The sequence below is a fragment of the Acomys russatus genome, chromosome 21 (assembly GCF_903995435.1).
Source record: "Acomys russatus chromosome 21, mAcoRus1.1, whole genome shotgun sequence".
Classification (NCBI taxonomy): Eukaryota; Metazoa; Chordata; class Mammalia; order Rodentia; family Muridae; genus Acomys; species Acomys russatus.
The window spans coordinates 8,361,940-8,386,084 of NC_067157.1; the positions used below are offsets into that span (position 1 = coordinate 8,361,940).

The 24,145-nt window shown below is 48.1% G+C and overlaps 1 protein-coding gene across 1 annotated transcript in view; it reads left to right on the plus strand.

Moving 5' to 3' along the window:
• Sobp (sine oculis binding protein homolog) overlaps nucleotides 1–16,734 on the plus strand; it is a 154,274-nt gene extending 137,540 nt beyond the window's left edge. The window contains exon 6 of the mRNA XM_051164159.1: nucleotides 14,372–16,734. Coding sequence (XP_051020116.1) covers nucleotides 14,372–16,297 — 1,926 coding nt within the window. The 3' untranslated portion in view covers nucleotides 16,298–16,734. The remainder of the gene's footprint in view (nucleotides 1–14,371) is intronic.
• The last annotated feature ends 7,411 nt before the right edge of the window (nucleotides 16,735–24,145 follow it).

The window sequence follows — 24,145 nt, forward strand, 5'->3', positions numbered from 1 at the left end:
ATTTATTCAGATTACCTCTCAGTTGTTATCCCCTCACTTGTATCTTCCCATTCCTCCCTCCCTCCCTCTTTCACCCTATTCCCCTCCCCTAGGTCTGTGACAGAAGGGGACCTCCTCCCCCACTATATGGTCATAGGCTATCAAGTCTCATCTTGGTAGCCTGTTTATTCTTTCTTTGAGTGCCATCAGGCCTCCTCACTTAGGGGAAGTGGTCAAATAGGGGGCACCAGAGTTCATGTCAGAGTCAGTCCCGACTCTCCACACAACTGTGGAGAATGCGCCGTCCATTGGCTAGATCTGAATAGGGATTCTAGGTTTACTGCATGCATGGTCCTTGGTTGGTACAGTAGTTTGAGCTGACTCCCCCGGGTCCAGATCCGCCAGCCTTGATGGTCTTCTTGTTGGGTTCCTGGACCATCATGGGTCTTTCTCTTTCCCCATTCTCCCTTACCTCTCTCTCCTGGAGTCCCAATAATGTCCGGTGGCACAGGTATGGCCTGCTTAAGAAGTTGTATGCTTTTTCATTAGAGAATTGTTGTCACATTGTAAACCTGACCAGCAAATAGCTATTCAGTGTTAAGAGGGCGTAGAAGAGAACTGACGTCATTCCAACTGGTAAGGCTTGGGAATCTGGTTACCGTCTAGAAATCACAGGGCCCTGGGGGAATCCATGCACCTGTGGGTGCATCAGGCCATGAGAGATGTGTTACGGGATATTAGTGTTAGGTTGTATCTAGCTGGTTCATTCCAGACTGGGCATAGCACTCAGCAGTGGAACACTTGCTTAACATACACAAAGCTCTGGGTTTGAGTCCAGCGCCCTATGCAGAAAGAATTTCACTTTGTCCTGAGGTACCTGGTCATGTGTCCTCTCTTCAGGACAGTTCTTCTGGCCTCCTGGTAGGGGTAAATTTGGGCACAGGCCTGGGCCAGAGGATGGCCAAAGCAAGAGATAAAATTTTCAAAGAGTCAAAATAGAATAAACCAAGTAGATGGGTCAGATTTATTTCAAAATCAGTGTGCCAGCAAGTCTAAAAAAAAAAAAAAAGTTTGTTTTTATTCACCAAGGCAGATTCTTTGTGTAGAAATAGGAAAATGCTTCTGAGGTTGCCAGTGTGCCTCAGCAGTGTGAGAATGCATCTGTCATGCGCAAAATGCAGTGGTGCCACCTAAAACACTCTGGGGTGGCGTCCCAGGGCTCAGAAGGTCACACTGTAGGTAACAGTATTCTCAACATCCTGTTGAGGGTGTGGGATGTGTAGGGCAGCTAGATCTGAGAAGACAGATACTGAATTTGTCATTGACTGCAGAAGCTGAGACCACAGGGTGAAATGTAATAGGGCCTGGGGCCTCTGTTAAGCACAGGAAGCCAATCACAGAAGGGGCGGGGCCCAAGGGCTGAGAAAAGTACCACCACCAGGCCATGAGTAACCTTGATTCCTGGCAGGACAGAGCCTGCTGACTTGTAGAGGAGCCAAGCATGGGAATCACCCTCACCTTCCCTTGCCCTTCAGTTACAGCTGATAGGTGTGCACTCGGCCCAGAAGTGCAAAGCGAAGCTTTAGCACAAAATGGTGAGGCCTGGGTTTGCTGGCCCCATCTTACAGGCACTCAGATTATTAAAGTGGAGTTTTCCCAAGTTTTTTTTTTTCTTTCTTCCTGCACGGTCCTACTAGGAAAAACAAAATAACATCATTCTAAATTTGAAGTTGGGGCTACTCAGGGTGAATGAAATCCAACATGTTTCCATTCTTCAGAGCTTCTAGGGGCTTAAGCACAGGACCGAGAATCTCCAAAGAGGGGTGTGGACGGTGCGGCATTTTCCAGCTTGTGTGGCCACACAGTACTTTGTTGTGGTGAGTTTGAGTGCAGGCGGTGATTCTCACCAAGTGCTTGCGGTTCCGGAAATGGAGCTGAGGTGTGAGTGGGCAGGAAGACGGCAGGATGTAAGGGTTAAATCAGAAAGCCAAGTTGGATTGGACTCTGGATCTTGCTAAAGTTAGAGAGATTTTTCTAGTAAGAAGTTCCAGACATTGCTGAGGTAGGGACTAGCTATTGCCGCTCACCCTCACAGAGCCTGGGCTGTAATCCTGGCTTCAAAGATGGCACCATGATGCTAGCAACCCAGCAAGCGGGAGCTCTTCGCATCTCTAGGGAGTGAGCATCATTGCTTCTCAATTCAACATGAGGCTCAGCTCTGGCCTCTTCAGCAGCCCTCTGCCCACTGTCATGACCTCCTCTGTTCTGTACTTCCTGCCTTGCTCTCAATGGCATCTGTGACAGCAACAGTGACTGCCATCCCCACACTTCTTAGTCTGTTGGTGTTACGGTCACTTCAAAACTTCCCCCAAAGGAAAACCTAATTGGTTCATTGAATTACTCTGTCTCTCTGAAGCAGGGGCCCGTGCTAACATCTTACATCCAGTCTGCCAGGGAAGCCAGGGGACCAGACTGCAGTGCGCTCTGTGCGGACGCGTAGGTAGTTCGCGTGCAGTTTGCTTCCGTCTCCCTCTTCCCTGCCTTTGTACCCGCTGCCTGGTTCCAAAGGCTTGCAAAGGCTCTGCCGAGGTCTTTCACTCTGCTGGATAACAGGCACTGAGTGAAAGGTTCCTCCCCACTGTTTCAGACTATTCCGCCAAAGTTTGCTGTGTATCTTTCCGGTTGTGAATGCTGCTTAGATTACGCGTCTCTGTCACCCTCGGTCCTCTGTTGGAAGATGAGCTGAGAGTCCGGTCTACTTTAGGACATTCCCCCCTGAGAAGAGGCCAACAGATGATGGGCCTACTCTTACAGGAGTTGTAAAAGGCCTTTCGCACACATGCTGACAGTACATCTCTATTGCCTGCCCTTGTCTGCTTATCTCTAAAACAAGAGACGCTATCTGGCTGCTTGTCTCTTTACAGACTTCCGGTGAGCCGATTGCGATAGTGTCTATGAGCTATGTGAAGTATTTAGAAGAAGGGGCCATGTGCACGACAGTTGTACCTAAATGGATGCAAGTGCTAGGTTTCTGTGTCCTGGGTTGGCTTGCTTCACGTCCGGATGAGCAGATTAGGTTGGGCTAACCTAGGATTTGCTATTGAGAGTGGAGTCATGTATGGATGCCCAGTGGAGGCTCCAGCACTTGTGGGTGTTTTCAAGCTAGCGGCTGCGCCGCAGGATGGCTATATTCACAGAACAAAGGTGGAAGCAAACCCACGGTCCCCGAGCAGAGGAAAGCCGCTTTCCAGAGACAAAGGAACCAACGTGCGGAGCTGAGAAAATCCACAGCAGTCCTACTCAGCCCTCCTCGCTGACTAGGCAGTTGCTATCAGAGGGATGTTAATTAGCAAAAAGACAAGACAGTGGGTAGCTCAAATTATTCCTTCTTCCCAGGTGTGTAAGCACAGCACACTGAGTGTTCGGAATTCTCAGCAGAGTGTACCAGACAACATAAATGTCACCTTTGTGTGTGACTAAGCATAAGGGATTCTGTTGGTGGATGTGGCCTGGGTGGCTGGTGCTGGCCTGAAGCTGAGCCTAAGGCTAAAACATCCGTGGTGAACTAAGACCACAGCCTGGCCTGAATCCCTCCTCATTACTGCAATTATGTCGCTGTCAAACTCTGCACAGCCACTGGGAACAGCAGAGAACTGAGGGTCTGGCGTTCTGCTGATTTTGTTTTCTTGGTTGTGTTTTATGGCATATTTTTTTGCTTTGAAGTACACATTACGGGAAAATCTATACCGCTGGAGTTTTCTCTTTGTTTTTATGGAATGGATTCAATAGAGAAATAGTGAGTAAATAGAAATAGAATGTAAGGGGACTTAGGTTTATAATAAAATAAAAACCCTCTCTTATATGGGACATTTTACACACATACACACACACACACACACACACACACACACACACACACACACACACACACTTAAAGTGCTTTGAATTACACTGTTTGTTTTGAGCCTCACAGCAGACCTTGAACATAGCAGTGGGGCTCATGGACACAGAAGAAGCACCCAAAGCTGGCCAGGCCACAGGTGGTCAAACCATGCCACGTCCCAAGTGCACCGTGGGATATCCCAAGTAGTGGGTGAAAACAGGAGAGCTAACACCCAAAGGGTAAAGGTTTTTCATCAAGGAAACACCAGCTGAGGGCCTGCAGAGATGGCTCAGCAGTTAAGGGCCCTGCTGCTCTTGCAGAAGACACAGATCTAGTTCCCGGCGGCACCCACATGGCAACTCGAAGCTATTTGTTCCAGGGGATCTCATGCCCCCTTCTAACTTCCATGGACACTGCATGCAGTACACATACATGCAGGCAAACGCTCACACACATAAAATAGAAGTAAATCTTTTAAAAAAGAAAGAAAGAAAATACCATGATAAGATTGGAAAAAGAGACACACAAGCTATCCCAATAGGCCTGAAGAACTGGATGTGATAAAGGCAGCAGGTGAGAGCTGGGGAAAATGGGAGATGGGTAAAGCCCAGTGAAGGCCAGTTTTTGACTACACAGAGCCACAAACAAGAACAAATAAGTGGCTTCCAATGTCTGTATCAGCCCAAAGTGAGAAGGATCGAGTTACTCGGCTTATGAGCATGGAAAGGAAACTGCAGAGACCCCACGGAGGCTGAGAGGAGGCCCGGTGCCTAGGCGAACACTAAGACAAGTATTCTTAGAGACATGGCTTGCCCGTGGCGGCACACCCGCGACATGGTGGGTAAAAATCAGAAAACTACGTCCTTGCCTGCCAGGCTGTACCACTAAGTGAAGACATAGACAGGGTTAGGAAAATAAAAGGAAACATTAAGTGAGTAGCTTGATGGGAAAGTAGTTGTGGGCATTGAGTACAAAATCTGAAAAAGATATTAGAAAACTACGACCAAAGGAGTGATATAGGCGGTTCTACCCTGCTGAGAATATTGCTCTCTCTCTCTCTCTGAAACACACTTCAGAATTCTTCCCATGCCTTGCGCATGGCTCTGAGAAGGCAGAGCAGCAGCAAGGGAGCCCCATCCTGGCCCACTGTTCTTCCAGATGGAGGGTGGGACTTCCTGTATCGCAGAGAGAAAGGCAAATGTCCGCCATCGTGAGGATACTGTAGCAAAGGGATGCACTGGTTGCTGGGCAGATTAGGCATTTTCTGTAGAGCTTGGGAAAGCAATATTTTTTTTTTTTTCTTTTTAAATTCCCAAGAAAGGTGAATTTGGTTCTATAGCCATAGGTTTAATGGAAATTTTTGTTATTGTTAGTGGTGGGGTTTTTGTTTGTTTGTTTGTTTTTCTAGCAGCAGTGGAATGGTAAAAAAAAGAAAAAAGGAGCTAAGTTTTAAAAATGAGTATTAGGAAGTCTGAACTACAGAAGGAGCTGCGTGCCGAGGTTAAATGCTCAAGTTAGTTACAGGAGTTTAGTAAGACCATGCCCCTGGAAAGGAGAAGGAGGAGGGGTGGCTAGATCCATGTTTAGAGTAAGTTGTGCAATAATTAAACCAAAGCGGGCGAGGAGGCAGGCTGTGCAGCTTTCACTTGGCTTCCATTGTCTTCATAAAGAGAATGTTCTCTCTGCTGAAGGGATGGGACTAGCACCATGAAGAAGGCCATGGACTCTTTTGTGGGGAGAGACACAGGCTGAGAGCGCGCTGGATTTAGCAGTGTGGACCTTCCAGCCGTGTGAGGAGATCTGTCTATAGTTCCCGCTGCATAATCTCTGCTTTACCATGATGAATGTGAGAGGGGCCTCAAAAAGCCAGAAATGGACAAAGGCTGATCACATTTTTTCAACACCAGGGAAGCATTTCTGGTTGCTGGCTTTGGAGCAGCGGGCCCATCGCTCACCTTCAGAACCCTTCCAATATGTCATTGAACAAATGGCAGTGTGCACTTGAAAGATGAGGTTAGCTGACCAGAAGTTCGGGGTGAAGCCAGCAGGCTGGCAGGAGGAGGAGGTGTGGGGAGTCCCAGATGCGGAGTCCTGGCTCCACTCTTCAGGGCTGAGCTTAAGGAAAACACGCATCTTTTTGTGCCTTTGACTTTTCCTTTTCTAGTTAAAATGGGGAGAGGCGCGGGGGTAACTTCTTTTCAAGTTTATTGTTAGAATTAAAGACAATAACCCTAACTGAAAGCCTCAAGGTCAATAGATTAGAAATATTCGATAAGTTGTCATTATTAAAGGCAAACATTAGAAGCAACATTGAGCTACGGCTGCCATAAAGCACATGTATTCTTGTGTGGAATCATTCGTGTACAATGCAGGATTATGAAAGCATGCCCTCGCCCCGGGCCTCCTGCACGTCTGTGGCCCTGTCCCATGCGTTTAGGAAGTGCTTTCATTGCTAAGGCAGAGGCCAGGTGGCAGATTCATGGACCGTCGCTAGAGGGGCAAATTGCTTCAGACCTTCCTGATAACAACAGCTCTTCAGCTCTGTTGTGAAGATAAAACCCACTTATTTTGAGATATGACTTCCGCCATTTTTCTAACAGAGTCTGCATTCAGGAAGGAATGAAGTGGGATATGGCCTGACTTAGTTGGGGTTTCTATTGCTTTGACAAAACACCATGGCCAAAAAGCAAGTTGGGGAGGAAAGAGCTTATTCAGTTTATACTTCTGCGTAGGAAGTTTATCACTAAAGGAAGTCAAGACAGGAACTCAAACAGGGCAGGAACCTGGAGGCAGGAACGGATGCAAAGGACACGGACGGGTGCTGCTCACTGGCTTGTTCCCAATGGCTTGCTCGGCCTGCTTTCCCACAGAACCCAGGACCACCAGCCTCCAGTGGTCTGGGCCCTCCCCCAGTGATCACTAATGGAGAAAATACCTCACAGCTGGACCTCATGAAGGCATTTTCTCAACTGAGGCTCCTTCCTTTGTGATGATTGTAACATGTGCCAAGCTGACACACGAAACCAGCCAATATGCCGTCCTCCATAGAGGCCAGTTCTTTCTTCTTTTCCTCCCTCCCTCTTCCCTCTCTCCCCTTACTCACTCTCTCCTTCCGTCCCTCCCTCCATCCCTCCTTTCTCTTACTTCCGGTGCTGATGATAAAGTGCAGGGCCTCGTGGATGCACTGAGCGACAATCCAGGGCCTGCTGAGCTTCCTACTCAATACCTCAGACTGATGGACCTTCTCAGTGTACAGGGATGACCTAGGGAGAGAACTTCTATCATTACCAATAATGACCTGTCAACTATGCAAACAGACATGTAGAAGACAGGGAGAGAGAAAGAATCGGGTCCAAGGGTAACATTTGAAAAGAAACCCAAATATCTACTTGGAACATGAGAAGCATCCATGCAAACAAACCTCTGGCCGTAGCTGCTAACGAGTTTGAACACAGTTGACCTTAGAGGGGTGGATCAGAAAGCAGACTCGAGTTTGCTGTTGAGAGGGTAAAACCAAGGAAGAGTTTTTAGTTAAGAGCTATTAGTTCAGCATTGACCTCTGGGGGCAAACGTGAGCCTGGGTGGGCAGACGCTGCAGGGGGAGAAAGTGGATCTACCCGCTGGTGATGAACAGTCAGAAACTGAGCTTCTGAAAGCAGGTACTAACTCTGGTGCCCAAGTGCACAGCCCAGGGCCTGTCTTGAGCGTGCCTTGGTTCCTCTCTTTGGATAAACATAAGCATTCTCTTAAGGTTCAGTTTGCAGCAAAGATGACCCAGTAAAACTAAAAACCTGCCCTGCCCATTCCCACCGGAGACGTCACTGTGTGCGGGGGTGGCAGGGGTGGCGGGGGAAGATCCAGTTGATGAGGAGCTTCCTTCTCCCCTCCACAGTGCCCAAGGCACAATGGGCTGTCAGTCAAGGTTCACTAGTGAATGTGTCAAGTGGATTATGGGATACGCAAAAATATTTCAGGGCAGGTGGTAGCTGCAGAGAACATGGCAGAGCCGCAGTATGACAACGGGGCATGGATTGGATGTGGCCCCCTGCTTCAGTGCAGTGTTTTCCGTTTGTGATCACTCGCCGGTCTCTTCCCGCCCCCCCCCCTTGTGTAGTCATCCCCTGACAGCACTGTTGCTACTGATGGCCTCATTTTACAAATGAGCATTTCAAGTCCCTGGTGCACTGAGGCTGGAGGCTAAAGAAGATGAGGTGGTCCCTCGGCTTCCTGTCAGGCCAGACTGTCACAGCTCTGAGGTCTCTTCTGGGTCCTCTCATGACTGTATTACTGGGGGCACAGAGAGGCAGACATAGGGTACCAGGCAGAGCACGTTTCTTCAGGTCTTTCCATGTCGCCCTACGTTCTACTGACGGCGAGCAGAACACCTGAGCTCTAAGACTCATGGGATGCTGCCTTCTTCTGCATGCCGTGTGTGGCTGTCAGGATGGCCCTTTGACCCCGGAGTAGAGGTCAGGGATCCATCTTCTGCATTTGCTGTAGAATCCAAGGCTTAGGCCAGTCACGAGCCACTGGTCAGTGCTCACCAAAATCCTGAAAACCAGGGACATTTCTGCTCTGCTCTGTGGAGCTCGCATCTTCATATTGGCCGTCAAGAGGGACTAAAGAGCATTGATTGTTTAGTATAGAAAAATCTTAGTAGAAAACTGCCCTGTAGGAACACTTACATGTTTTCAGTGGCTTTCTAAAGGCCTGATCCAGTCCCTTCCCTGTGTGAGATGGGAAAGTTAGGGAAGGGAGCAGGCAAAACTACCATCCAGCCAGAGTCAACCTACAGGACCTTTCTGGGTCTGACAATGAACTTCTTCCTGAGCTGCTCTTCTGAAAATGTCTCTCCGCCTTCTGCGGCCTTTCTCTGAGGCCTTGCTTCTCTGTGGCCAACACATCTCTTTTCCTTCCTTCACTCCTAATTCCAGTTTTGTGACGAAACCTGGCCTGGTAGCTTGGCCACCCCCCTCCACTGTGGTGGCCTCTTCCACCTTGTGGCACAGCAGGGTGGGGTCAGTCTGGCTTCAAGGCTGTACTGTATGCAGTATACTCTCTCTATACTGTGGCTCTGGTCCTTCCCTTGGAAGATCCTTCTGCCGTGTAATGAGTCCAATCACCAGCTCTGCTTTTTAATAAAACATGAGCAGCCCAGTTTATGGCCTCCACTCTTCAAACAGCAGTTGAGCCTAGGAGGAATTACTCATCTTAATGGTTCTAGCCCTCATTTCCAGGCAGTCATGCTGTTTCGTCAAGCTTCTCACGAATTACAGGCTGGCTATAGAGCAGAGGGTTCAGGTGGCGCTGAACAGCGGCTCCTCGGGATGGTGAGCAGCTGGCACACAGGCCTCTCAGCTGCCTTCCTCGTCACTGCAAAGGGCCCCTCTCTGTCACCCCCTAGGACAGAAGCTCCTGGGCAACAGGGTGTGAGGGCAGGTGTCTGTGAGAGACAGGATTATGTCTCAGCTTCTTTCAAAATCACAACAGCTCGTAGGAAAACGACTCCCGTTTTTACACTGGTAGACTAGGAATCACAAAAATACACCACAATGCGCACGTAGTTTTACTGTTGTCAGTTCCACTTTAGAGAGACTGAGAAGTGAAGTGGGTGCCAATTCCTTCCTATATTCTTGTCACCCACATTTTATGTGATTTCTTTGTAGCATCCTTAGTGTCCCAGGTACATGGAATTAGGGACCTCCTGGAGGCAGTGTCAAGCCCACAGAAGAGAAGAGAACTGGTGCTCAGTGGGGGTTCATTCTAAGACCCTCAACTCATGCTATGGTGTGATGGCCTACAGGTAGGACAGAAATCCAAAGCCTTTAAAATCGTGAATGCCCACACGGTGTGTTTCCACCCTCCTGAACTTCACTCATGAGTGAGCTCATGGCTCTGTAAGCTGGCCTGGACTTTGATCACACGTAACCTGCTAAGGCCCGGAAATCCACCTTCCTGTGACAAAACACAGTCTGACTTGCTGAGCTAAAAGTACAGAGCTGTTATGACGTGTCAGTGGAAAGTCGAGAGCACAGAAAGGCTGTGGGGGGGGGGGGGGCGGGGTTGTTGCTTTTTACGTTGTTGGTGACATTCAAGAAGAAGCTAATATGCTTTTTACCGTTCCATTGCTGCAAACCAGCTTTACTCCGAGAAGACAGATTTCAGCAAAAAGAATTTAATTAAATATTGTCTGATGCCAGGCTCCCACTCCAAAAGCAGTGGTGGGTTCCATTAAAGGATGAACTTTACTCCCACAGCTGACAGCTGATTAATGTGTTAATTAGAAACCCTACCCTACCTCCAGTCACCCAAATCTTCTCTTAAGCCTAGAAGACTGTATATACTATACCATGTGAGTAACCCAGTGGCATAGATACCGTGGCTCTGACCTCAGATGTTTATGTGACAAAGCAGGCATGAGTAGCGCACTTTCTTTCCATAACCCTGAGGGAGTCATGGGAGCCCAAAGCTGTGTTCTTCAGGATGCTGACATTAAAAGCAAGGGCTGGCTCCACTAAGGCAGTGTCTTTTGAGGAGTGGAGTGCTAAAGATGACCACACATTTATTCCACGGGAAACAAGTGCAGCCACCAGACCACTGAGCTTATGAGCACTGCCCTGGTAGCCTGGATATGTTCCTTCTCATGTGTAGAATTGGACCCATCTCAGGAAAGCGAACAGTGTTCTGGAAGGCTGCTGTGCTGTGGTTGAAGGGAACACCCATGTTCTTATCTCCTTTGTGGTCTTTTTGTCTTCCTGGTGGCCTGGACTGTAGTCATGATCTGAAGTATCTTTACCATCCTGTCCAATGGCTTGCATTTGCTGACTGTTCAGTCCCCAGGTGGATGCCACAAAACAGCAGCGTCCTAGGTTCAACCTGGCACCCGTGAGGGAGAGGAAGGGAACCAGAGAGGCCAGGCCCCAGCAGAAGCGAAGCTGGGATCACGCATCCCGCTGCAGAGCTCTGGGAGTCGGACTTATCTTAAAGTGTCTGAAGGATTCTTGGTACTTGTTGACATAGTGTTGGGGAGGGGAATCTCAAAAATCAAAATAATATGCTAGAATTTTAATCTGTCCACAAAGAAGAGGAGAATACCCCCAACACCACAAAACCTTTAGTATGAGATACTCACTGTGTGCTTTGCATATGCAAATGTTATTTTTGTGAAAGAGCGATTCGGTGTATATTTTCACATAACTACCGTGGCTTAAATAATCAGCTCGGGCTCCTAGGATGAAGCCTTTAATTACAGAAGTGTCTCCAGTTGGACACGGAGTGAGTAATGGTGCTGGGTTTTTACTGCCGCACATGATATAGCCGTTTGCACTATAAATCCATTGACCTCATCTTAAATGATGTGCCCTGTAAGACACACTTGATTCATTATTTCTTAAGTGACAGTTTCCCCCTTCTACTAATCTTTTGCTTCATCAGAAAGATTGCTCTTCCATATTTTGAGGTCACTGTTCTGAACTGAGATATAAGGCCTTATTACAGTCAGGCTCACAGCACCCCAAAACTAGACAGTGGGGACATGCTGAAATAAAGGTACTTTCGAAAGCTTTGGGACAGCAAGCACTGACCTTTGCTCTTATCGAAAAGTTTGAGAAAATTAGATTTTGCTTTTGATGTCTGTAATTATTTTTACGTGGGAAAGGATGAAATGCGGTGGAGAATTCTTATTTGACAATTAGGATGGTCTATAAGCATTGTTTATCAATGATTATTAAAAGTGAAGGGAATAAAGGGAGACCTATGAAGTTATATTTAGATTTTTTTTTTCACCTCACTTGGGAAATAGTTTGAGGAAACAGGAATCTTCCAGAGGCAATAAATAAATAAATAAATAAATAAAATCTGGCAGCTTAAAAACCAATTCATGATCTCATTAAATACTGTCTTCTTACTGTTACAGAGTGAGATCCAAAGGACATATGCCAGAAAAGTTATGTTATTTTAATTAGTTTAAGTGATCAATGATTTTTTTTTCTAAGTTCATGAAGAAAGAAGCTATGTTTGGCGCCTCATTTCAGACTTACATGTTTCTATTTTAGGCTTTTCTATGTATGCTATTAAAACAGAAGCTTTAGTTCACAATGGAATTTAAGTGCCACATGATTATATGTTTTGTTTTGTTTGTTTGTTTGTTTTGAGAGCAAGTAGCGCTAGCAGTCCTGGAACTCACTATGTATAATAGGCTGGTATTGAACTCACAAGAATTCTCCTGCCTCTGCCACCCCAGGGCTGGGATTAAAGGTGTGTACCACTGTGCCTGGCTCTAACTTTATTTAAACATATGCACCATGTTTTCACTAACAGTTTACTTAACCTTAATCTAGACAAGAAATGTGACGATCTGGCATATTCTGTGAGGTTCTTTTAATCAGAAGCAATATCACGGATAACAAAAATGTCCCCTTGAGTCCAAGAGGACCCTGACACACAGTTACTGACAGAAGGGGGATGGGACATTCACACCACTACGTTTTCACCACTTTAATAGTGGCAACAGTTTTGATAGTCGCGTCAAAGGAATACCCTTATCATCAAAGTCCACTCTAGAGTGTTCTTATCTTGGAGTTTTGGAAGAAATATTTTGAAAGGACAAACAGAAACTGATGTGTGCCAAAGCATGTATCTTACTCAGTCTCACACTGTCAAGTTTATCAACCAAAAATATCAATTAAAAAAAAAAAACTGAGAAGAGAAAAGCGGATTTACACGTGCAGACGCACATCTGCCTCCTACGCACCCACAACCGCATGCTAGCATGTCACCACTGTTTACAAGCAAGGGAAGCTGAGAGTTAAATGAGATGAGTAATCAAATGCCCAGCATATGTTGTTTGTGCATTGTTTATGTGACCAATCATTATTACAATTTATCATCTTTTAACTACACCAGTTTATGATTGTTAACACACACACACACATGCACGCACGCACGCGCACACACACAGCAATCGGAATCAAGGTCTCGGAGAACAATCCTGGAGCCATTGCTTCATTGCAGAGAGAAGAGCTTAATATACTCACGGTGGTGCTGAGTTTTGCAATTCCGTCTCTGTTGCCGCGTGGCTTGATACTGTGGAAACAGTAAAGAAAGAAAAGAAAGAAGAAGTAAAGGGGGGGTGGGGAAGATTGTGTGTGTGTAAAATTCTGTCAAGAAAAGTGAGACACCAGAAGAACTATTGAAAAATTTGACATCTGTTTATCTGTTTATAGCGATGGCAAGATCACTCATATTAATTCTTGTTTAAAATGCCATATGAAGGGAAGACATTTGTGCAAACAAGAGTCATATTTGAATTGTAGATCATGTCTTCACCATCTGTGAGAGCTGATGGTGTTGCAAGATTAATGTGTTAATGAAATCACAATAATTTCTCCAAAGTAATGGGTTCTGAAGGCGAAACTGACTATTTTTTTGAACTTTGGTGTCCAGTGATTTCCAATTGGGAAAGGCTCTGAGCCTTTAATTAGCTCTGCAGCCCAACTTTAAAATAAATTTGGCGATAGCTTCCTTTTGCCAGGAGTAGATCTGGAGGGGGTGGGGTGGAAGCCATAACAACTTTTGGAAAATGTTCTCTGGTGTTTGAAAAGTTGTTAAATAAGACTGTCTGCCAAGAAATGTCACCAAAAATTCTGACTGCTGAGAAGGAGTGGGCAAACAGCTCAAAAAAATAATTCTAGCTCGCTGCAACATCGCAGGTTGGGAGAGCTAAACCTCACACAGACTGCATGACTAAGTCCAAGATTCTCCTTGGAAGGCAGACATAACGGTGTGCAGCGCTTTCTGCTATTGGTTAGCATGGTGCACCCTTTCCAACCACGCTATTGGATACAGTCAACAGCACAGAGATTTTTTACATAGGGAAAACTTTAAGAGGGCGTGTTGCATGATTATTGAACTCTCTGGAGATTCCTTTCCTCCAACATTATGTAGATGTGTGTTTCCAGCGAGCCTGTTAGGCAAGTGAAAATATGAGGGCAAGTGTACTGAGTAAGTGTCCTAGGTCAATGTACTGGGTAATTGAACTGGACAGGTGTACTGGGTAATTGTACTGGACAGGTGTACTGGGTAATTGTACTGGACAGGTGTACTGGGTAAGTGTACTGGACAGGTGTACTGGGTAATTGTACTGGACAGGTGTACTAGGTAAGTGTACTGGACAGGTGTACTGGACAGGTGTACTGGGTAAGTGTACTGGGAAGTCAGGTGTACTGGCTAAGTGTGTAACACAGATATACTCCATTTTGTCAGAGCCATCTTCAAGTCATTTTTAAACTGTTAATACAGCTTTTTGAAAGGAAAAAAAAGAGAGAGATTGTGGCTGTTGCTGATTTTGAGGACCCTGTTTATAAAGCTAACTCCTCATTTCGCAAACATTTCAACTTATTTGAGAAATTATGGTAAAGTCTGAAAGAGCCTTTATGTGAAACATGAAACGCCATCTCCCTGAGAAAGCTGCTTATCTTACCTGTTGTGGTTTTTGTTGCTGTGTTGTAGGTGTGTGACTGGTGTAAGCACATAAGGCATACAAAGGAGTACCTGGATTTTGGGGACGGGGAAAGAAGGCTTCAGTTCTGCAGTGCAAAATGTCTCAATCAATACAAAATGGACATTTTCTACAAAGAGACACAGGCCAATCTTCCAGCTGGGCTGTGCAGCACATTACACACTCACATGGAAAGTAAAGCAGAAGGCACCGGGGTGCAGCTGCTCACTCCAGACTCTTGGAATATCCCGCTAACAGATGCTCGGAGGAAGGCCCCCTCCCCCGTGGCTGCAGCTGGCCAAAGCCAGGGCCCTGGCCCATCCTCGTCCACCACCGTCTCTCCATCTGACACTGCCAACTGCTCTGTCACTAAAATCCCCACGCCAGTGCCCAAGTCCCTCCCCATCAGCGAGACTCCAAGCATCCCTCCCGTCTCGGTCCAGCCACCCGCTAGCATCGGACCTCCACTGGGCGTCCCGCCTCGCAGCCCTCCCATGGTGATGACTAACCGTGGTCCCGTGCCGCTGCCCATCTTTATGGAGCAGCAGATCATCCAGCAGATCCGCCCGCCCTTCATCCGCGGGCCCCCGCACCACGCCTCCAACCCTAATAGCCCCTTGTCCAACCCCATGCTCCCGGGCATTGGACCCCCGCCCGGCGGCCCCAGGAACTTGGGCCCCACTTCCAGCCCCATGCACCGACCCATGCTGTCGCCCCACATCCACCCCCCAAGTACCCCTACCATGCCTGGGAATCCCCCAGGGCTGCTGCCCCCGCCGCCCCCGGGCGCACCCTTGCCCAGCCTTCCCTTCCCTCCGGTTAGCATGATGCCAAACGGCCCGATGCCGGTACCCCAGATGATGAACTTCGGGCTGCCTTCGCTTGCCCCGCTGGTGCCACCCCCCACGCTGCTCGTGCCGTACCCAGTGATCGTGCCCCTGCCGGTGCCCATCCCTATCCCTATCCCTATTCCCCACGTCAACGATTCCAAGCCCCCCAACGGATTCTCCAGCAACGGCGAGAGCTTCGTTCCGAGCGCCCCGGGCGACTCGTCGGCGACAGGAGGCAAAGCCGGTGGACGATCCTTGTCCCCCCGGGACTCCAAGCAGGGCTCGTCCAAGTCAGCCGACTCGCCGCCGGGAAGCTCCGGCCAGGCTCTGAGCTTAGCGCCAGTGGAACGCGGCCGTGGGGAGGTGGTGGACCTGACCCGGCGTGCCGGCAGCCCCGCGGGCGTGGGAGGCCAGCCCGGCTTCGCGGGCGCGCTGCACGGCCCACAGGACGGCGTCATCGACCTAACCGTGGGCCACCGAGCCCGGCTGCACAACGTGATCCACCGCGCGCTGCACGCTCACGTCAAGGCGGAGCGCGAGCCGGGCGCCGCGGAGCGCAGGACCTGCGGCGGCTGCAGGGACGGCCACTGCAGCCCTCCCGCCGCCGGCGACCCCGGTCCAGGCGCCCCCGCGGGCCCCGAGGCTGCCGCCGCCTGCAACGTCATAGTGAATGGCACCCGCAGCGCCCCGGCCGAGGCCAAAAGCGCAGAGCCGCCGCCCGAGCAACCGCCGCCCCCCGCACCTCCCAAAAAGCTGCTGTCGCCCGAGGAGCCCGCGGTGAACGAGCTGGAATCGGTCAAAGAAAACAACTGCGCTTCCAACTGCCACCTGGATGGGGAGGCGACCAAAAAGCTCATAGGGGAGGAAGCCCTGGCGGGGGGCGACAAGTCGGACCCGAACCTCAATAACCCCGCGGACGAGGACCACGCCTATGCTCTGCGGATGCTGCCCAAGACCGGCTGCGTGATCCAGCCTGTGCCAAAACCCGCAGAGAAGGCTGCCATGGCGCCGTGCGTCATCTCCTCGCCTATGCTCAGCGCCGGCCCCGAGGACCTGGAGCCGCCGCTCAAAAGGAGGTGCCTCCGAATTAGAAACCAGAATAAGTAAAAGGTTTGTATGTCCACCTGGGCGCTCCTCCAAGAGCCAGTGGCCCTCGCCTTGCTTCTTAGAAGGCGGAGGCGAGACGATGCCATCACGATTCTGTACCCTACCTCTTTCACCACCGTGCACTTTGTGTGGCCAGGTATCATGGACGTTTCGATCCAACACCTGTGATACCTGGCAGTATTGTTTAGTACATCACTATTAGTTTACAGCCGAGAGGCAGCTAAGGCCCAAGATCACCCAAGCCCTTGAACCTGAGTTCAAAACACACTGTCTTTTGTTGCACGTTATTTTTCGTCTTTTCGGGTTCGCATACCTATTTACCCCTACTGGAAAGGGGAGTGTGGAAAGGAAGGTTACTTTGGGAATCTTAATGTTCAGTCATGAGGTTGCAGGGCAGTATTGAAATGTCTGGGGACTCCATCAGCTAGCTGGTCAGACGCCTAGAGCTGGTGGTCTCCTTGGCAGCAGACTGTTATTCAAGCTTGTCAAGATGGCCTTATCAGTGGGGTAGGTTTGAAAACTCAGTGACCAAATTGGCGAGTCCCACTTCTACACGTAGACCTTGATGTAGCTTAGTGAAGTGGGAGGGGCACATGCCTGGCCATGTGTGGTTTCTGAATCCTACTTCATACCTAGTGAGCCACGGGGGCCGGGGGGGGGGGGGGAGGGGGGGGGCAGGGAGGGTGTGAATCCAAGACTTCTGTAAGACGGTGGAGACCACACTGGAGCCACTGGAGCTACTCCTGCCAATCCTAGTAGAGTAAGCATCAGTACCGTACTACAAAGAAGGATGCTGTGGCTTATTGATTTTTTTTTTTTTTTTTTTTTCTAAGTCAGAGCTGATCACTGGGGCACCTGGTGTCAGCTTCAGGCCTGTCCACCCAAACTCAGAGCTGAGCTCTCTCCCATCTACCCAACCAGGCAGTAAGCCAGAACTTTGCTTGTTTTTTTGTTTTATTTTGTATTTTTAACCATTTATAGAAGGGAAAAGAGAAGTAAGTGTGCATCCGTCCAGCACGTAACCTAAACAGCTCCTTCTGGGGGCTGGGGACACTTAGAAGAATATGCTACTGGGTTATATCAAGGCAGAAACAGGCCTATGGTGGGAGATGGAAATCCAGGACAAAAGGTGTCCTGGGGGAGGGGAGGCAGGAAGAGTATTTTTCACACTGTGTGCAGGCACTTCTGAGTGGTTTTCACTAGTGTTTCTTTGGCGCTAGATCCATAGAACAGTTATCTCCATCCTCCTGGTGGAGAAACCGCACTGGGAGCCTTGTTCAAGACTCCCTAACCTGAGAGCAGAGTTATGACTCAAATCCAAGTCATGAACCCCAAAGCTACATTTCTTTTCAAGCCCTGTAAGGGAATGGGCTAACCACTTTCTCCATCACCGTATTAAAAAATTATCTTATTGCTTTGGGGGGAAAGTTCATACAACACAACAAGACTCTGCTTACCCAACGTCCCCAGATTTTCGTTCTTGTTTTTCCCCAGCCGCAAACACAACCCTAGACCACCAACCCGTTGCTTCATAGTGGAGACATGGGCACCTCACTTATGGCCAGAGGCCTGAGCGGAAGCCCTGGGCCAGAACAAAAGGCTTATTGGCTAGTGTAAGAACCTTTTCTAGGCCACCATGGTTTGAAGTCTCATTTTCTACTGGTGGCTTTGCCCATAGGAGCAGAACACCAGAAATGAGGTCACCACTCCTTCCCTATTAGCTCTACAACGGCTTCAGTCCGAATGCCTCCCGTACATTTTAACCTGTTTGACAATGCTCTGAGTGATGGACTGACGTGTGACATCCCCCGCTCCCCAACACCCAAAGTGAGCACTTTCAGGATGCACTGGGAATTGTCAGTTACACACACACACACACACACACACACGCACGCACGCACGCAAGAATGGGACGGTGAACCATCTCACTGCCATTACTGTGCTAAGAAGTGACCTGGACAGGAACAGTGACACTCTTAAGTATCCAAAGACCAAAAGCTCATTAAAAGCACAAGCTGAACGAATGGCTGTTTGGGTCATCTGTATTTCTGAATGAGTAATCGGGCGAGGGTCTTGTTTGTGGACTAGCATTGCTACTAAAATGTTAACTGGACGTTAGCCAAGTCTAGAAGATGCTGTGACCAAATTGCCTCTTAGCCATTGAAGAGCCCCCTTTTTATGGTAGGATTCCTAAGAAATGACAGCTCTTTTTGAAAGTCGGAGATAGGTTTTACAGATTGCACAGAAAAGGCAAGGCAAGAGATTTAAGGAAGGGGACCTTGTCTCCAGTAAGTCAACATGGCCCCCTGGCACCCGTGTGTTGGGTTACATGTGGCATGGGTCACTGGTCTCATGTCACCTCACAGCATAGCCTCCACCTGCTGTAATGCACACTCTGGCCTCTCTGATTTCCTGGGCACAGGAGGTGCTGTTGTTGCTCTCACCTTCAGGAACTCAGTCTGTTCATGTGGTTGGGTGTTAGCTAAAGGCTGAGTACCTTTTGCGCCCTCATAGTGAACACTCCTTGGCAACTAGTTAAAGTCAGAACGAAGGCATTAGAAACAAAACAAGGGCTGGCGAGACACCTCGGGGTTCAGGTGAAGCAGGCATCACCCAAGGACAAGGGTCCCCGGCACCCATGTAGAAAGTGACATGCCCTGGTGCCTGCCTGCAAACCCCAGAACTGGGAGTCAAAGACAGGAGCATCCTTGTGGAGGCCTTGCTGGACATCCAGGATGGCTAAATCAATTGCCTCACCTTTTTCACACCGTGCCATGACTTTAATGCGCTGGCAAGCCAGCTACATTTGCCTTCAAAGGGCTCGACGCATTTGTTAGATCTTTGCAAATTGCAGCGTCCCTCTCCCGTGTTGAGAGTATTCTTCTCCTGCTGTTCCTGACTTTACTCATTCTTGTTTGCTTGTGTGGTTACAAGCAATTTTGATGGGCAGCTCTTTCTCCCATATGCAGAACTGATTAAGTTTAGTTGAACATGTTTAAAAGGTTATAAACTCCCTTTAATCTCAGAATGCCAGCCCTGCTGCTCCAGTAGCTAGGGAAAATTTCCCAAATAATAAAGAAAACAATGTATAAATTCTGCCCAAACTATCCTCTCCACAAAGAATTCTATTTATAAATGGAATAGTCCATTTCTTTCCCGATGCCTGGAAGCTTAGTGGGTAGCTGTTTGTATTCATATGTTTTTCCAAATTCCTACAGTTTACACTTATTTATGGTACATCAGGGAATTCAGAGTAACCATGTGTAAATTTTTGAAGATATTCAAAGAAAATATCCCCATTCCTCGGCTTTCCAGGGAAATAACATATTTTTAAGCAAAATAATCAATGGAAAAATGAAGACCAGGAATAGCCCCTTCGTCCCTATTCTTTGTTTTCCTGAGGCAGCAGAGCCACACATTTTCCACGGCCTTGAGGTTCTCCAGTCTCTGACATGTTCCTAGACCTCTGGAAATGGATGCAGAGAATGTTTGATAGTTCCTTCCGGGTCCCGACCCCATGACGTTTGTCCCTGCTTGGGCAGCAGAGCCTACGCATTGCACTTGGAGAAAGCTGAAGGGACCTCACCTAATTTGAGCGTTTGGAGCTTAGTCTGGTCATAGAGCCACAAGCCCAAAACCAATGTTTCAGAGCATAGGGTTAGCTTCACTGGGGAGGCCAAAAAGGAGCTGAAAAGGTACTCATTGCCAATTTAGTTTCTCACACTGAAAAATCCAAGAGAGCCTTTCTGGGGGCGGGGTGTGTGAGAGAAAGTCAAAATCATACCATAATCGCACTTTTAAAGAAAAGAAAAATAACAACAGAGCAAGGAGAGGAAATCGGTACGAGTGGGGATTCCTCGGTTCCTAGGCCAGGCCTGAGCTGTTGATGGTGAAGTATTTAATGATTAGAACTATTCACTGGGTAACAGTCCCTGGATAAAAGGCTATCCTATCTCTTGGTATGCATTTGGCGGCAAAGGTCTAGGTGGAGGTTCCACAAGAAGCCACCGAGAGCCACCAGGTTGATCTGTGTACACCTGGAACCAGTGAGCACTTAGGAGGCTGCTGGCTGTGATCACCCCAGTTTTCTGAGAGAACGGTGGCAAGGTGACAACAAAACAAAAACAAAAACAAAAACTGCTTTATCCAATGGTCTCCGGCCTCCTGTATCCTTAGTGCCAGAGCTTTGAAGAGGGCGGGCCTTCATGGGCAGCTCTTAGCTACTGTGTCGGTGAAGTTCCCGTGGAAGGTGGGGCAGCCTGTGCGACCAGGTGTCTAGTGCTATGGCAAGAAGCCATGGCCTTGTCCCTGGAGAAGTGCTGGGATGGACTTGAGGCAAGAGAAACATCTGGTGCAAACCTTGCAAGAAGGACCCACGCCATTCTGTGAGTGCAGTACTCCCCAGGGCTTCTAGCCTGACCCCCCCAAAGTTGATCTCCTTTCCCCTCGACTAGTCTGTGGATAGCCTCCAACACCTCTCTTGAGTGGACATGAGAAGTGTTATGTGTCCACTCACAGAAGCATTGTTTAGGGAGGGTGAGTCCATAGATCTGAGACCCAGAAAAAGTAAGCCAGCCTTCTACCCCAGAAGGATTAGCTTGCATTGTCAGTAAGCAGTATCTGGAACTAGAATTCTTCTTGGTGCTCCAAGGGGAGGCTGAGTTAATTATCCAGTTAAAAGTGAGAATTTGATTTTGGTCATTTTTGCCATGGACTTAATGTCACACAGCTACAGTTGCCTAATACGTTTAAACAATTACTTTAGTGACACACTGCAAAAAGGTAGAGCTACCATACCCAGTGAGGGCCTGCGGCGACAGAAGAAAAGTGAAGCAAGAGAAGACACAAGGTAGATAGTACCCCAGCACCAGAGCTTCCAAACTTTATACAGTATAGGAGACACCATCTTATAGGAGAATGCCACTGAGACCAAGAGAGCAGGCTGGCTGGAGTCACAGAAGTGGGCAGGTGAGTGAAACTGGCATTGGAGCAGGGGTTGGGGGGGGTCACTAGAAGATCTGGGGAGTGCTTTCCAGTTCCCCAGAATGAAGAGAAAAAGAGAGGGGGCCAAGAAATGAAAAACAGGGAGCATTTGACCCATGATTAACTAGCGAGCCATTGCCCAGAAGGGCCCCAGAAACAGGCGCTGTGACCAGATGTGATGACCCAGACCCTTGTCACACTGAAAGTGGCTGCCTGTGCATCACTCACACTTCTGTCCATGCAGACAAGCCTGGTGAAGAGGCAGAGGCGTCTAAGGGACCAAACACATGCCAGTGCGGGACACTTCGCTGCTAGGCAGGACATTCGTCTCCATGCCAACACCCTCCCCTTCCCAGACTCCCCTTCCCGGTCAAAGAGATTCTACCAAAGGCATGGGAAGCCGTCACGTGGGGCACTTAAAGTGTGGGTTGATGCTAAGGAGACACATTTATGTGTGTGTAAATTATTTTTAAGTGCTTCAAAAGGTGTAATGGAAATTCATTCAGACAAAGACGTAACCCAGCTTTAAGGGATAAGCATATTGGTATGGGCTGTGTTTCATGGGCCAATTGGATGGCAGTTCATTGTGGCAGTCTTCTTCATAGCACTGACATGAGGAGAGAGACAGAGACAGAGAGACAGAAACAGAGAGACAGAGAGAGAGAGACAGAGAGACAGAGAGAGAGAGAGAGAGAAGAGAGAGAGAGAACCCAGAATGAAGAGTGCATGGCCAACAACAGGGTGGAAATAAGATGTTTTAAATTTTTAAAAAATATTTTTATGTGAGAAGATGTTTTGCCTGCATATATGCCTATGAATGCCAGAAGGCATTGGGTCCCCTAGGGGTGGAGTTACAGGGGCTTGTGAGCTGCCATGCAGTTGCTGGGAATTGAACCCTGGACCTCTGAAAGAGCAGCCAGCGCTCTTAACCATGAAGTCATTTCTCCAGCCCAACACAGATTATTTTAAGGTTCATTTAGAAAATGCTATTTAAAAAGATTGGAGCAAAAGCAACCTCAAAACAAACCTTGGGATTAATAGCTTCCAGAAAGTTCCTGAGCGTGCATCTAGCTATTCTCGCATTGCCCAAGTGCATAGCCCTGCAAGAGGAAGCAAGTCTGAGAACAAGAGAACATTCTGGTAGGCTTGGGTCAGGGCTGGAACAAATCCAAACTTGGCTGTGCCCACTGTTGTCCCTTCAGACCTCCAATGGCAAGCCGTGCTTTGCTCTGGGTAAAGCAGAAAGCAAGGAGGTTAATGCTGGCATTTAACAAATCAAAGGTGAAAGCACACTTAGGAACTTATTTGATAAGAGTCAGGCCTAAGTGTCCAAAAGACACAATTAAAAAGTCTGTGGCTCTCTCCTTTGCACAGCTCACTGACCCAGCTAAAGATTTTGTCTTGAATGAATGGCGTGCCCATCTAGCACACATGTCCCCCGTCTAGCACGCGTGTCCCCCGTCTAGCACGCGTGTCCCCCGTCTAGCACGCGTGTCCCCCGTCTAGCACGTGTGTCCCCTGTCTAGCACGCGTGTCCCCCATCTAGCACGCATGTCCCCCGTCTAGCACGTGTGTCCCCCATCTAGCACACGTGTCCCCTGTCTAGCACGCGTGTCCATTTGTAATGATTACCTCCTCGCAGCTGTCTTGTTGATCTAAAATGTGACCGTGTTAAGCTTGAGGCAACCCTGGCATTTCGGCGAGGGAAGGAAGGGCTGCCCTGTGTTTTAACCTTCCTTTCCTGCTTTGCAAATTCAGCCTGTAACAGGATCATGCTTTAACGGAATCTATACACACACGCCTGAAAACTTGTGCAAATCGGGTGTTGTATGAGCAGGAATGATCAGGTTTAAGTTTCCCTGAGAGGCTCTGCACGCCATCAACAAGCCCTTTTGATATTTTAAACCCATATTTAGAGCAATTTCAAGATATTTGGAGCACATGTGGTTAAATGTAAAACTTAGTCATTACGATTTGTCAGTTGCTTATACTTTAAATATTTATAAGCCATTTTTAAGTATTTGATCCAAAAGCCATCTCCCATAGAATACTGTAATTGTGTGGTATCCAAGCACCATTATAGAAGATTCGGGATAGTTGTAGCATGCGCATTCCTCCTGCTTTTCTGTTTTTAATTCAAATGCCATTTTTAGTGGATTCAGCTTTTTTTTTTTTTTTTTTTCAGTGTGTTAAAACTCTTACATACGATTGGTTGTCTGCTATTAAAAAGCTCACCCCTCTCCCTCAGTACTCAAAAGGTACCGTGTTCTCACTGGAGCCAAATTGAATCCACTTCTCCTGTGAGTGTTTGTGAATTCCCATTAGAAGGTCAGATCTCAGTCTGTGTCCACGGGAGCCTTAAGCATCAGAATCTTTCCCTAAACCATTTCAGGAGCAACTTGTTGGTGGACAGAATGGATGCTTTCCTCCTGCCTCCCTGCCTCCAGCCATGTTGGAAGGTGAGCTGCAGCAGTCTTTGTCAGCAGGAGCCTGTTTGGGCAGTTATGGAAAAGCGAAGCAGGAGAAAGCCTTCTGTACTCCTTAGTCGGAGGTCATAAATCGCAGACTGATCACATGCCTCCAGGGCTCACACTCTTTTATGGCTAGCAAAAGACAACCTTCTGGTAAGGATGGAGGGAAAAGAAGGCTTAGGAAGGCTCATAAACCTGCCGGGACATCTATTAGCGCGTACCAATCTGGGTTTTCATGAGCTAAGTGTAAATGAGTCAGAAACATATAGATAGAATTTCTTTTAAAATACTCATGGGTTTAAAAAATTAAAGCCAAAGTGGTTGGCAAAGTAAGGTTTGGCTTTAGCCAAACCCCAAATGTTCATGGGGAAAAAAAAAAACAGTTCTAGAGTTT